Source organism: Mesoplodon mirus (assembly GCF_964341445.2).
Source record: "Mesoplodon mirus genome assembly, chromosome: 4".
Taxonomy (NCBI): Eukaryota; Metazoa; Chordata; class Mammalia; order Artiodactyla; family Ziphiidae; genus Mesoplodon; species Mesoplodon mirus.
The window spans coordinates 75,641,396-75,656,419 of NC_138979.1; the positions used below are offsets into that span (position 1 = coordinate 75,641,396).

At 44.8% G+C, this 15,024-nt stretch overlaps 1 protein-coding gene across 1 annotated transcript in view; it reads left to right on the forward strand.

The window, feature by feature from the left end:
• Positions 1-2,909, forward strand: part of LOC309802504 (protein FAM169B-like) — a gene marked incomplete at its 3' end in the record, with an annotated part of 84,909 nt that extends 82,000 nt beyond the window's left edge. The window contains 2 exon segments of the mRNA XM_082618106.1: positions 1,393-1,487; positions 2,730-2,909. Coding sequence (XP_082474232.1) covers positions 1,393-1,487; positions 2,730-2,909 — 275 coding nt within the window.
• Positions 2,910-15,024: the final 12,115 nt, after the last annotated feature.

Here is a 15,024-nt window from a genome sequence, read left to right on the forward strand (position 1 = left end):
AATGTACATAAAGAGATGTGAAATATTTGAGCTGAGGAAGTGGGGTCATTTTTCTAAAAGCCTGATGCTGAGCAGACCGCAGCTCTAACTTGTTTCAGCTTGTTCTGGGGCGTCGGGTATTACACAGAGCAGTAGCAAGAGCAAGCATACGGGGGTGAGCCAGGCTGGAAAGGGCAGAGAACAGAACCACCACGCTGGATGGGCTTTTTGGTCTAATGCTGCTCTTTGAAAGGTTGTGTGGCTCCCTCTAGTGGCCACTGTTATCTGCTGCAGCATCAGATGGTAACTCGTAGGCATCTGCCTTTGACCTACCTGTGTGGCTGCTTCTCAAATTCTCATGCTTGTGAGACCAAATTATCATTAATTTAAAAAAAGTATTGCATCTTCATTGCTTAGGAATAAAGTACAAGGGAAAGTTTGATAGCTATTAACATACTTCCATCCATAACACATAAAACCAAAGTTTCACACATCAGGAAAGGAAGCAAATTGATAATGGATTATCTACTTCATTGTCTCATTCATTCATTCACTCACTCATTCAGTTGATTACTGTTAACGGTGCATTTCTCAGCACTGGGAAGTGTCCAGGTGATCCGGATACAGTAGTCAATGAGGCTGGCTGAGAAGTGTCTGAGCTCATTTATGAGCTTATGGTTTTTGTGAAGGAAAGTACATGGGCAGCTACCACGGTATTATATAAAATCTTACATATCAGAGAAGGCTAAAGAGGGCTGGTATTTTTAGATGCTTATGATTCAATTTCGCCAAACCAAATTTTGCTCATTTATAGAGTCTGGAAATAAACTTTAAACATTTACTTACATAGGTAACAAGTAATATTCTTTATTCGAAAAATGTGTTTCATTTGTATTTTCAGCTCAAATGGAAAACTGCATATTTTTTTCCTAAAGGATCCAAATCCCTCACCACACCTCCACATATGGAATTTGGGGTGTGGGGAGGTGCACAGTAGGATAAGAAATTCACCCCCTTCCAAGTTGGTACTGATTTGGTAGGAGCGGGGAGAGAGGCTGAATTAACATGTGTGATTATGGTCTCTCTTGTGAGTAAGAATTCCAGTGAGCAAAGAGGAGGGCCAAGGAACAGAATGGGAAATCTGACTGCATTTAATGCCTGAATAGTTGGGAGAATAGATCAAAATTCTAGCTCAGAAATGCTTGAATAGAACCACTCTCTCAATACCTGGAAGGTTTTCCTGTCCTTGGAGGGCATGTAGCAGGTGTCAGGGTGAAGGTCAAAAGGATAGAACTGGGTCATGGGGTTCCATGCTTTTGGAAGTGTCCCCATTGTATTATTAATCTTTTGACTGTCCAGTCCCTTGGGAGTCACCCCATTTGCTCACCCCACTCTCTTGCTTGGGGACGGCAGCTCACCCAGGAAATTCCAAGGAGGAAGTGACTGCTGTTGGGTGCACTTCTCAGGACAGTGGACCTGGAATATCCCATAATGGAGAAGACAACAAGGTACAGTGACAAATGTGTGTCATTCTAGGACTAGTCATTGTGTCATGCTCATGCAGTTTCCTAAACACCTCTGCTCTGGGCTCCTCTGGGGCAGTAGACCCTTGATTTATGCTCGGAATCTCCGAGCTGCAGTGGGAGGAGAGGCCATTGCAATTAGACTTTTCACGGTCCTCTTCTCTAAGCTAGACAAGCTCTGACGAAGCCAAAACTAAACAGAGAACACATGGGAATGAGCTGTAATTTTGCATCGTTAAGGAAATACTGAAAAATCTGAATTTCAGATTCTGTGACGGACCAGTATCTTTCAAGCAGAACTAATGTGTGGACAAATTTATCTTTCTTTCCTTCCCCGCCCCTCAAGCCCAGATGCCAGAAAATGGAATAGGGCATTAGGTTATGAGATGGTTCAGAGCAATGGTAGATAGAACCGCGGGTAAGGATGGTTCCTGAATATTCCTTGCTGGCCTGTTGTTGTTCAGTAGTTTATAAGATTTTGGAGTGATATGATTCCACGAGTATTTTCCTGAGGCCAAGCCAGACACTTGTCCACACAAGGTGATTGTGCTGACATCCATTTGCTGGCATGGAAGGGCCTTTGCTCTGGAATCCCTAAAGAATTGATAATGACATTAAACTCCAAAACTTACAAATGCATTTTGTGGGGAATGCTGCTTATCTTGGAAAACAGATGGTTCTGGGATAGAAGACTCAACATCAAAGGCATAAAACATCTCAGAAAGTGCTGGATTATCTTAGAAAAGCTGACTAGTGTCTGACATCAGTTCTAGCCATCTGGCAGAGGAGGGCCTTCCTGTTCCTTGGGTCACAGTGGAAAGATGGGCTGTCAGGCTACTGAACCGAGTGTGTGCTTTGCCTCTGTGCTAATCTCGGACTCTCCTTTTAAACGTTGAAGGCCGTTAGAGGAAGCAGGAGGTGTCCAGTGTGACCTGATGCCTGCGGGCGTGTGTCTGGGGAAGTCTGCGCTTCCCCACTTTTATAGTAGTGCCTCCTTGCCTTGTTCTCTCTTGGGTCTCCCCGGACCAGGACTTCATGTCCCACCACTAAATATATGTTCCCATCAGTAAATCTGTGCTCAGAGCATCTTATATACAGAACACGGTGTCCCTGCGGCCGGCCTGGTGTGTAAACCTGGCTCGCTTGCTCTGACTCTGAGCTCGTGGTACAGGGCGCAGCCAGGCCAGCGTTAATTAGGATGCTCTGTTGATTCTTTTCTGGTTTCAGGAGAGGGTCAGTGGAGAAGAACTGGAGAAGAATGATCGAGATTGTGCAGTGACAGAAGCAGCTGGGTGGCTTGGGAGAGCATGCTGGGCTGAGCGGGAGGGGAAGGAAGCCAAGAGGACGGTGGTGGATGCCGGGCTGCCCCCAAGGTCGTGGCGGAAGCACATGCGTCCCAGCTCCTAACCCCTAACTCGCAGAGGCTGAGCTGAGCCCACTGAGAGGCTTGCCTAGGCTCCAGGGGACGTGGGTTTGAGAGCTACCTGCCATTCCATGCTCCTGTCGCTGGGATCTGGCCTCCGTCCTTGCTGTGCTGTCATTTGAGGAGCAAATGACCACACAGACCTTCCTACCTCAGGCTTGATGTGTGGGCTCAGGTGATGGGAAGCCTGAGAAGCCCCTCATTTAATCCAAAGGTGCTGTACAGGGGCACGTAATCATTTCCCCACGCTCAGATTTCAGAAGCCCATTTGTTAAACCTAACATGGTTTCTCTTGCTCAGGGTGAATTTGTAAAGACTGCACTGGAACCACATGACTACACCTCTTTCTTCAGTACAAGAAAGCTCAGGGCTGCCCCCTCCACACTGCAGAAATCCCTCTGGGGTTTGCCCACGACAGCTCTGCTGTAACTGCGAGACCCCAGACACCAGAGGGGTTTCCAAGGAGACACGTTTCTTTCTGGAGAAGCTTCAGCCACGTCGGAAGCTCCCTGAGGTCAGGGCCAGGCTGCCTGGTGCACACCCAGGCCTCTGGCTCACGTGTGGCTGGTGCAGGAGGCGCTCAGAGTGGGCTCCAGGCGGGTGCCAGGATCGTAGCAGCACCTACTTCCCAAGGGAACTGCTGGAGGTGACGTCGGGCTGATGGCCCTTCTATAGTATTGGTGCCTTCAGCAGACAGGCTTGTGCTAATAAAGGTGACTGTAAAGGTGACAGCCTGGCCTGCACGTGACAGCAGCCCCCTTTCTACACACCTACACAGCCCTGCTCCGGCACGTGCCCAGCCGCCGTCAGGGTTCCTGCCCCCCAGACCTCAGTGAGGACGGGCGAGGCTGGCCGTGGCCAGTGCTGCTGCCTGTTCACAGGGTAAGGCACAGTCCAGGCAGCTTCACGAGGTCTCAGAGCCTGTCTCCTGAGATCGGGATGGGCTTTCTCCGCAGTCAGCTTGGGCTCTCGCAGGGTCAGTAGGATTCTTTCCAGGGAAGGCTGGCCAGGTCGTCTTGGGGCGGGCAACCCAAGTGCCGCCTTGACTTCTGGGGAATGCAAACCTGATTGTATCACCAAGGACACCCCACCCCCTCTGTGGCTTGACACTGTCTTTGCAGCACCCAGGGCCTGTCACAGAGGGCCCCGCTGACGCCGCACCCGCCTCTGGGCTCGCCCGCCCTGTCTTCTGTTTCCTGGCTGCCTGGGCCTCCCCATTCTCAGACACACCAGGGTCTCACTTAGGGTCTTCTGGGGGTCTTTGCCTTCCCCTCCCTCCCCACTCCCTCCTGCACACGCACACACACACACACACACACACACACGTCAGTCAGGCTCATTCCTGCTTACACATCTGGTTTCAGCTCAGGTGTCCCCTCCTTCCCACGTGGCCTCTAAGCACTGGTCACTCTCTGGGCCTCCCTGAGCCTCCACCAGGGTCAGCCTGGGGTGGCTGAGTGTCAGCTCCGACCTGGCCCTTGGTAACTGGTGGGGGGTGGATGGTAACAGGTCACCTTAGGAGTGAGGGGTGACACCTTCCTTCTGTTCCTCTGCTGCTAGACCCTAGAGAGGTGGGTGGAAGGACAGTTTCAACCTTTTAGGGATTTAGTGAAGTCCGTCCTGGAGGCTGGGGGTGGGAAGAAGACGACCAGTGCCGAGCGCTGGCAAGATACTTACTTGCTTCTTCCCTGAGTGGTTAAAGGGTACATGGGGTGGGACCTCTGTTATTTACTCACCCATGTGTGCATCCATCCATCCATCCTCCCACCTATCCATCTCCCTGTCCCTCTCTTGCTCTCTCCCTCCATCTCTCTGCTCATCTTCCCACCCACGCATTTACCCATTTGTTCACATCCATCCATCCATCCATCCATCCATCCTGCTGTACAACAGACATTCAGTGTGCTTGCTCAGCGCCAAGCCCTGTGCTGGGCACAGGGGACATACAGATAAGTGAAGCATGGTCCCTGGACTCAAGGAAACTGTTTTCTGGAAGGGTCCCTCCTGGAATCTTCCAATACGCTTGTCTCTCTTACATTCATTAGAAAGAGGGATGAGTCCAACTGAATAGAAACAGTTGAGAGCTCCATACAGAGACGTGAAGTCCCCCAGTGCATGTAGGCTCTCTGGGAAGGAGGCACAGTGGTCTCAAGTCTGTAGCCGAGGGGCTGCTGTGTGTGACGTCAGACGTAACCTTTCACACGTGGTGTAGACGTGAGTTGTGAACATTTCACTGTTTGAGATAAATCACTGGTGCTTTCTATTTACGAGGAAATGAATTGATCAAAGTGGCTCAGGGTTTGATGAAGTTACTATCAATAAGAGAATCCTCCCAAGGAAGAAAAACTGATGTGTTGATGTAATTCATTTAAAGATGTAGGAACAAACCACGTGGTGTTAGAGGGAAACATGGTGGAGCTCAGAGCAGCTGCTCCCTGGCAGCACACAGCCCTGTCGGTGTGGGGCTCTGTGCAGGGTTCCTTCCAAGTGGCAGGCGTGCATGAGGACTGTCGAGAGGCTGTGTGCGTCGTGTGTTTTATTTTTATTTTTTAAAAATTTATTATTTTTTTGTTGGAGTATAATCACTTTACAATGTTGTTTTAGTTTCTGCTATACAATGAAGTGAATCAGCTATATGTATACATATATCCTCTCCTTCTTGGACCTCCCCTCCCTCCCCCATCCCACCCATCTAGATTGTCACAGAGAACCAAGCTGAGCTTCCTGTGCTTTATAGCATGTTCTTGCTAGCTATCAGTTTTACACATGGTAGTGTATATATGTCAATCCTAATCTCCCAATTTGTCCCACCCTCACCTTCCCACCCTGTGTCCACATGTCCGTTCTCTACGTCTGTGTCTCTATTTCTGCCCTGCAAATAGGTTCATCTGTACCATTTTTCTAGATTCCACATATATGCGTTAATATACAATATTTGTTTTTCTCTTTCTGGCTTACTTTGCTCTGTATGACAGACTCTAGGTCCATCCACATCTCTACAAATGACCCAATTTCGTTCCTTTTTATGGCTAAGTAATATTCCATTGTATATATGTACCACATCTTCTTTATCCATTCATATGTTGATGGACACTTAGGTTGTTTTCATGTCCTGGCTATTGTAAACAGTGCTACAATGAACATTGGGGTACATATGTCCTTTTGAATTTTGAATTATAGTTTTCTCAGGGTATATGCCCAGTAGTGGGATTGCTGGGTCATATGGTAGTTCTATTTTTAGTTTTTTAAGGAACCTCCATACTGTTCTCCATAGTGGCTGTATCAATTTACATTCCCACCAACAGTGCAAGAGGGTTCCCTTTTCTCCACACCCTCTCTAGCATTTATTGTGTGTAGATTTTTTTTTTCTTTTTGCGGTACGCAGGCCTCTCACTGCTGTGGCCTCTCCCATTGCGGAGCACAGGCTCCGGACGTGCGGGCCCAGCGGCCATGGCTCACGGGCCCAGCCGCCCTGCAGCATGTGGGATTCTCCTGGACCGGGACACAACCTGCATCCCCTGCATCAGCAGGTGGACTCTCAACCACTGCACCACCAGGGAAGCCCTACTGTTTGTAGATTTTTTGATGATGGCCAATCTGACTGGTGTCAAAAACTACTGGTGTCAAAACTACTCATTGTAGTTTTGATTTGCATTTCTCTAATAATTAGTGATGTTGAGCATCTTTTCATGTGCCTCTTGGCCATCTGTATGTCTTCTTTGGTGACATGTCTACTTAGGTCTTCTGCCCATCTTTTAATTGGGGTGTTTGATTTTTTGATATTGAGATCCATGAACTGTTTGTATATTTTGGAGATTAATCCTTTGTCTGTTGCTTCATTTGCAAATATTTTCTCCTATTCTGAGGATTGTCTTTTCGTCTTGTTTATGGTTTCCTTTGCTGTGCAAGAGCTTTTAAGTTTAATTAGGTCCCATTTGTTTATTTTTGTCTTTATTTCCATTACTCTAGGAGGTGGGTCAAAAAGATCTTGCTGTGGTTTATGTCAAAGAGTGTTTTTCCTATGTTTTCCTCTAAGAGTTTTATAGTGTCCAGTCTTACATTTAGGTCTTTAATCCATTTTGAGTTTATTTTTGTGTACGGTGTTAGGTAGTGCTCTAATTTTATTCTTTTATATGTAGCTGTCCAGTTTTCCCAGCACCACTTATTGAAGAGGCTGTCTTTTCTCCATTGTATGTTCTTGCCTCCTTTGTCATAAATTAGGTGACCGTATGTGTGTGGGTTTATCTCTGGGCTTTCTATCCTGTACCATTGATCTATATTTCTGTTTTTGTGCCAGTACCATACAGTCTTGATTACTGTAGCTTTGTAGTATAGTTTGAAGTCAGGGAGTCTGATTCCTCCAGCTCTCTGTTTCTTTCTCAAGATTGCTTTGGCTATTCGGGGTCTTTTGTGTTTCCATACAAATTGTAAAATTTTTTGTTCTAATTCTGTGAAGAATTCCATTGGTAATTTGATAGGGATTGCATTGAATCTATAGATTGCTTTGGGTAGTATTTTCATTTTCACAGTATTGATACTTTCAATCCATCTGTTCATGTCATGTTTGATTTCTTTCATCAGTGTTTTATAGTTTTCTGAGTACAGATCTTTTGCCTCCTTAGGTAGGTTTATTCCTAAGTATTTTATTCTTTTTGTTGTGATGGTAAATGGGATTATTTCCTTAATTTCTCTTTCTGATTTTTCATTGTTAATGTATAGGAATGCAAGAGATTTCTGTGCATTAATTTTGTATCCTGCAACCTTACCAAATTCATTGATTAGTTCTAGTAGTTTTCTGGTGGCATCTTTAGGATTTTCTATGAATAGTATCATGTCATCTGCAAACAGTGACAGTTTTACTATTTCTTTTCCAATTTGTATTCCTTTTATTTCTTTTTCTTCTATGATTGTCATGGCTAAGACTTCCAAAACTATGTTTAATAAGAGTTGTGAGAGTGGACATCCTTGTCTTCTTCTTGATCTTAGTGGAAATGCTTTCAGTTTTTCAGCATTGAGAATGATGTTTGCTGTGGGTTTGTCATATATGACCTTTATTATATTGAAGTAGGTTCCCTCTATGCCCATTTTCTGGAGAGTTTTTATCATGAATCGGGGTTGAATTTTGTCAAAAGCTTTTTCTGCATCTATTGAAATGATCATATGTTTTTTATTCCTTAATTTGTTTATATGGTGGTCACATTGATTGATTTGCATATATGGAAGAATCCTTGCTTTCCTGGGATAAATCCCACTTGATCATGGTGTATGATCCTTTCAATGTGTTGTTGGATTCCGTTTGCTAGTATTTTGTTGAGGATTTTTGCGTCTATGTTCATCAGTGATATTGGTCTGGAATATTCTTTTTTTGTGATATCTTTGTCTGGTTTTGGTATCAGGGTGATGGTGGCCTTGTAGAACGAATTTGGGAGTGTTCCTTTCTCTGCAATTTTTTGGAGAAGCTTGAGAAGGACAGGTGTTAGCTCTCCTCTAAATGTTGGATAGAATTTGCCTGTGAAGCCATCTGGTCCTGGACTTTTGTTTGTTGGAAGATTTTTTTTTTTTGCGGTACGTGGCCCTCTCACTGTTATGGCCTCTCCTGTTGTGGAGCACAGGCTCCGGACACACAGGCTCAGCGGCCATGGCTTACGGGCCCAGCTGCTCTGTGGCATGTGGGATCTTCCCAGACTGGGGCACGAACCCGCATCCCTTGCATCGGCAGGCGGACTCTCAACCACTGCACCACCAGGGAAGCCCTGCTGGAAGATTTTTAATTACAGTTTCAATTTCATTACTTGTGATAGGTCTGTTTATATTTTCTAATTCTTCCTGGTTCAGTCTTGAGAGATTGTACCTTTTCAAGAATTTGTCCATTTCTTCCAGGTTGTCCATTTTATTGGCATACAGTTGTCTGTAGTAATCACTTATAAGCCTTTGTATTTCTGCGGTGTCAGTTGTGATTTCTCCTTTTTCATTTCTAATTTTATTGATTTGTGTCCTCCTCCTTTTTTTCTTGATGAGTCTGGCTAAATGTTTATCAATTTTGTTCATCTTCTCAAGGAACCAACTTTTAGTTTTGTTGATCTTTGCTATTGTTTTCTTGTTTTCTATTTCATTTATTTCTGCTCTGATCTTTATGATTTCTTTCCTTCTACTGACTTTGAGTTTTCTTTGCTCTTCTTTTTCTAGTTGCCTTAGGTGTAAGATTTGATTGTTTATTTGAGATTTTTCTTGTTCTTGAGGTGAGATTGAATTGCTATAAAATTCCCTCTTAGAACTGGTTTTGCTGCATCCCATAGGTTTTGGGTTGTCATGTTTTCACTGTCATTTGTTTCTATGTATTTTTAAATTTCCTCTTTGATTTCTTCAGTGATCTCTTGATTATTTAGTAGCTCACTGTTTAGCTTCCATGAATTTGTGTTTTTTACAGTTTTTTTCCTGTAATTGCTTTCTAATCTTATAGTGTTGTGGTCAGAAAAGATGCTTGATACAATTTCAACTTTCGTAAATTTTCTGAGGCTTGATTTGTGACTGAAGATGTGATCTGTCCTGGAGAATATTCCATATGCACTTGAGAAGAAAGTGTATTCTGCCACTTTTGGGTGGAATGTCCTATAAATATCAATTAAACCTATCTGGTCTGTTGTGTCATTTAAAGCTTGTGTTTTCTTATTTATTTTCTGTTTGGATGATCTGTCCATTGGTGTAATTGGGGTGTTAAAGTCCCTTACTATTGTGTTACTGTTGATTTCCCCTTTTATGGTTGTTAGCATTTGCCTTATGTATTAAGTTGCTCCTATGTTGGGCGCATAAATATTTATAATTGTTATATCTTCTTCTTGGATTGATCCCTTGATCATTATGTAGTGTCCTTCCTTGTCTCTTGTAACATTCTTTATTTTAAAGTCTGTTTTATCTGATACAAGTATTGCTACTCCAGCTTTCTTTTGATTTCCATTTGCATGGAATATCTTTTTTCCATCCCCTCACTTTCAGTCTGTATGTGTCCCTAGGTCTGAAGTGGGTCTCTTGTAGACAGCATATATATGGGTCTTGTTTTTGTATCCATTCAGCCTGTCCGTGTCTTTATGTTGGAGCATTTAATCCATTTACATTCAAGGTGATTATCAATATGTTCCTATTACCATTTTCTCAATTGTTTTGGGTTTGTTTTTGTGGGTCTTTTCCTTCTCTTGTGTTTCCGGCTTAGAGAAGTTCGTTTGGCATTTGTTGTAAAGCTGGTTTGGTGGTGCTGAATTCTCTCAGCTTTTGCTTGTCTGTAAAGCTTTTGATTTTTATGTCAAATCTGAATGAGATCCTTTCTGGGTAGAGTAACCTTGGTTGTAGGTTTTTCTTTTTCATCACTTTAAGTATATCCTGCCACTCTCTTCTGGCCTGCAGAGTTTCTGCTGAAAAATCAGCTGATAACCTTAGGGGTATTCCCTTGTATGTTATTTTTTGCTTTTCCTTTGCTGCTTTTAATGTTTTTTCTTTGAATATAATGTTAGTTTGATTAATATGTGTCTTGGTGTGTTTCTCCTAGGGCTTATCCTGCCTGGGACTCTCTGTGCTTCCTGGACTTTGGTGGCTGTTTCCTTTCCTACGTTAGGGAAGTTTTCTACTATAATCTCTTTGAATGTTTTCTCAGACACTTTTTTTTTCTATTCTTCTTCTGGACCCCTATAATTCGAATGTTGGTGCGTTTAGTGTTTTCCCAGTGGTTTCTGAGATTGTCTTCAATTCTTTTCACTCTTTTTTCTTTATTCTGCTCCTTGGCAGTTATTTCCACCATTCTATCTTGCAGCTCACTTATTCGTTCTTTTGACTCAGTTATTCTGTTATTGATTCCTTCTAGTGTATTTTTCATTTCAGTTATTGTGTTGTTCATATATGTTTGTTCTTTAGTTCTTCTAGATCTTTGTTAAACATTTCTTGTATTTTCTCAATCTGTGCCTCCATTCTATTTCTGAGATTCTGGATCATCTTTACTATCATTACTCTGTATTGTTTTTCAGGTAGGTTGCCTATTTCCTCTTCTTTTACTTGGTCTTACAGGTTTTTACCTTGCTTCTTCATCTGTAACATATTTTTTTTGTCATCTCATTTTTTTTTTTTTTGATGGGTGAGATTGTGTTCCTATCTTACTGTTTGTTTGGCCTGAGGCTTCCAGCACTGGAGTTTGTAGGCTGTTGGGTAGAGCTGGGTCTTGAGGACCTCCAGGAGACCTCACTGTGATGAATATTCCATGGGGTCTGTGGTTCTCTTTTAGTCCAGTGGTTCGGACTCAGAGCTCCCACTGCCAGAGCTCAGGCCTGACCCCCGTCTTATGAACCAAGATCCTGTGAGCCGCATAAGGCGGCCAAAAAAAAAAAAAAAAAAAAGGCAGAACAATAACAGAGTAAAAAATAAAATAAGATTAGAAGACTAACAGATATGTTAGAAAAAATAAATATAGATGAAACAACAACCAGAATGTAAAACAGAACCACAATAGCAAAAAAGAGGAAAAAAAAAAGCTGGAAAAGGCCTTGGCTGTGGGGGGGCAGGGCTTTGGCAGTGGACGAGGTCTAAGCTTAGGACCCACATGCAGGAAAAGGCCCTGGGGGTGGGGGTGAGGGGCGGGGCTTAGGCTCAGCACAGCCAGTGTGGCCCACGAGTGCCTCTGGCCTCAGAGGACTGAGGATCAGGTCCCGGACCCCAGCAGGCTCCCTAGGCCTGAGTGGCCAAGGGAAATGCTAGGCACGTTCCCCCCTGATCCTCCAATCCCAGAGGACTCCTCCCCATCTGCCTCTCCTCTTCTTCCTCCCCACCCCCCACGCCCCTAGGACCAGTGGGGCTGGAGGGGGCCCTGGAAGGCAGAGGACCCAGCCTGGGACCCCAGCAAGCTTCCCAGGGCATGAGTGGGCAGGGGAAACTAGTTGCATCTCCCTTGATCCTCCGATCCTGGAGGGTCCCTCCCTGGTCGCCGCTTCTCTTCTCCCCGCACACCCCCACAACCCTAGGACCCACACGGCTGTAGGGTGCCTTGGAGGGTGGAGGACCTGGCCTGGGAGCCCAGCAGGTTTCCCAGGGCCTGAGTGGGCAGGGGAAACACCAGCTGCACTTTCCCTGATCCTCTGGTCCTGGTGGTTACCCCCACCCCATCTGCCTCTCCTCCTCTTCCCCCTCCTCTGTCCTTCCTATGCCCCTAGGACCCATGCTGCCAGAGGGGGTCTCGGAGGGTGGAGGACCAGGCCCGGGACCCCTGCAGGCTTCTTGGGGCCCGAGTGGGCAGGAGAAACGCTAGCCACACTCCCCCCTGATCCTCTGAGCCTCCGAGGGTCTCTCCAGGTGTGGGAACCCCTCCCTTCTCCCAGCCACCTCTCAGGGGTGCCGGTCCTTTCTGATCTCCACTTCTCCCCCCTCACTCCCCGCCACGTCCTACCTGGTCACTCGGGGGTGCCTTCCTTTTCCTTGGGCGTCGGAGTCCTCACCCGTGTCTGGTAGATGCTCTGGTTGTGGGGAGACGTGAACTCTGCGTCCTCCCACTCCGCCATCTTGACTCTGCTTCTCTGGTGTGTTGTTTTATTAAATTACCTTTTTAAAATTTATTATTCCGTTCCCCCATGTTCTTGCCTGTTATTATATAACAGCTCTGTTGAGATATAATTTACAATCCATCAAGTTCATTTCTTTTAAAGTATATACTGTTGTGGTTTCTAGTATGTTTACAGAGTTGTGCAACCACCACCACAGTCAGTACCTCAAAAAGAAACCCTGTACCCGTTAGCAGTCTCTCCCTTTCCACCTACCGCCCAGTCCTAGGCAACCACAAATTCTACTTTGTCTCTCTAGAATTGCCTGTCGTGGACATGTCATACAAGTGGGATCATACAACATGTGGTCATTTGCATCTTTTTCTTTTTTTCATTTAGCATAACATTTTTAAGGTTCATCCATGTCGTAGCATGTATCAGAATAACTGAAGAATATTCCACTGTATGGATATACCACTTTTTAAAAATCCATTTCTTGACTGATGGACTTTTGGGTTGATGTCAGTTTTTGGCAACCATAAATAATGCTACTATGAATATTGTGTTTTTATGTGGACATATGCCTTCAGTTCTCTTGGGTATATACCCAAGTGTAGAATTTCAGGTCATATGGTAACTCTATTTTTAACATTTTGAGGAGCTGCCAAATTATTTTTCAAAGTGATACACCATTTTACATTTTCTCCAGCAATAGGGGGGTGTTCCAGTTTCTCCCCATCCCAGCCAGCACTCTTTGCTTTTTATCTTTGTGATTATGGCCCCATTTTAATGCTTGAGAACTAGTATCTTGTAATGGTTTTCACGTGCATTTCCTTGATGACTAGTGACATAGAGCAACTTTCCATGTGCTTGTCAGCCCTTTTTATGTCTTCCTTGGAGAAACGTTTATTTAGTTCCTTTGCCCATTTCTTAATTGGATTGTCTTTTTATTTTTGAGTTGTAATAGTTCTTTATATATTCTGGATACAAGTCTCTTATCACATACATCTTTTGCAAATATTGATATTTTCTCCCATTCCATGGGTTGTCTTTTCACTTTCTTGGTGATGTAATTTGAAGTGTGACATTTTGAATTTTGATCAAGTCCAGTTTATCTGCTTTTCCTTTGGTGGCTTTCTGTGTTGCAGTAGTAATAGTTGTGTTTTATAAATGCATGTCCTTTTATTCCCATCTAAAGGGAGTTAACGGGGAGGAAGTTATTTGACTCTACAATGAATGTATATAGAAAAATTCACAGGGAAGTCATTACTTGGAAGAAAGCTATGCCCAGATCCTGGGCCCGTGCCCTGTGGGCTGCTCCACCCCAAACTTAGCATAAGATCCAGAAAGCCCACTCTTGGGTATATATGCAAGAGAACTGAAGGCATATGTCCACATAAAAACTTGTACACCTATGTTCATAGCAGCATTGTTGATAATAACCCAAAACTGAAATCAACTAAAAAATCCATCAATTGGCAGTGGGGATAGACAAAATATGGTATATCCATACAATGGAATATTCTTCAGCTATAAAATGGAATGAAGTACTAATACATGCTACAACATGGATGAACCTTAAAATCCGGCTCAGTAAAGAAAACCAGACGCAAAGTGGGCAGAGGATGTTGGGGACACAGGGTCTTGCAGAAGCTTGCCTTAGGGGTTCAGTGTCTGGCAGTGGTGGTGACACTCATGGCTATGCATTGGACCTCAGACAGATTTTCCCTCAGAGTTTTAGGCTACCCCAGCATCGGGTATTTTTGAGAAGATTCAGACCTGGATGGGAACCCTAGAATTTGATTTTCCTCGTAATCGGTATCTTGAGCCCTCCTTCTGGCTGGTGGCAGAAAACGGTGATCTTAGATTTGCAGAGAGCGTGGGCAGTTTTCCCAGGGAGATACCCACGGTGGCCACACGATGGCAGCCTTGCACAACCCAAAGCCCGCTCAGCCCAGGCGGCAGGCAGCCCTTAGTGTGTGTCCCCAGGCAGTGCACCCAGCCTGCCTCCTACAGAATCCGCGGAGGCCCAGCCTGGGTGGGCATCTTTAATCGCAGCTGGAAACTAGGTGCTTTACAAGGGAAAGAAACAGCCGTGCAGACTGCTCGTGCCTGCCTCTGTTGATCTGTTTCAATATGGAACTAGTTTCCCCCCTCCCACCCCACTCCGCCTCTCTGGCATTTCAGTGTGCAACAAGACGAATAATAAGTTAGACGTATTCTTGAGAGAGCTCAAATCTCTCTCTATTCCTTTCTTTCTTTTAAGGAAAAAATGTTTATCTTTCATTGTGAGTCCAGGAGTGCAGACAGATTTCAAAGTTTCCTAATTTCTTCACTCACCCGGTAGGCTTGCCAGCAAAAAAATAGGACCTGGAGCTGCCAACACACTAAAATTCACCCTACCTCCCTCCGCCACAGGTTGAAAGAGGAGGCCGTGAGGCTCGTCTGCTCCCAGGGTCGCTCACAGGGTGAGCGCTTGGGCGATGCTGCGGTGAAAGGGAGAGAATGAAAAATGTTGGGTGAACACTGAACCATCTGTGGAGGTCTGGTGTGCTCCCGGCAAAGAGAATTGTTCCCTCTTGATTTC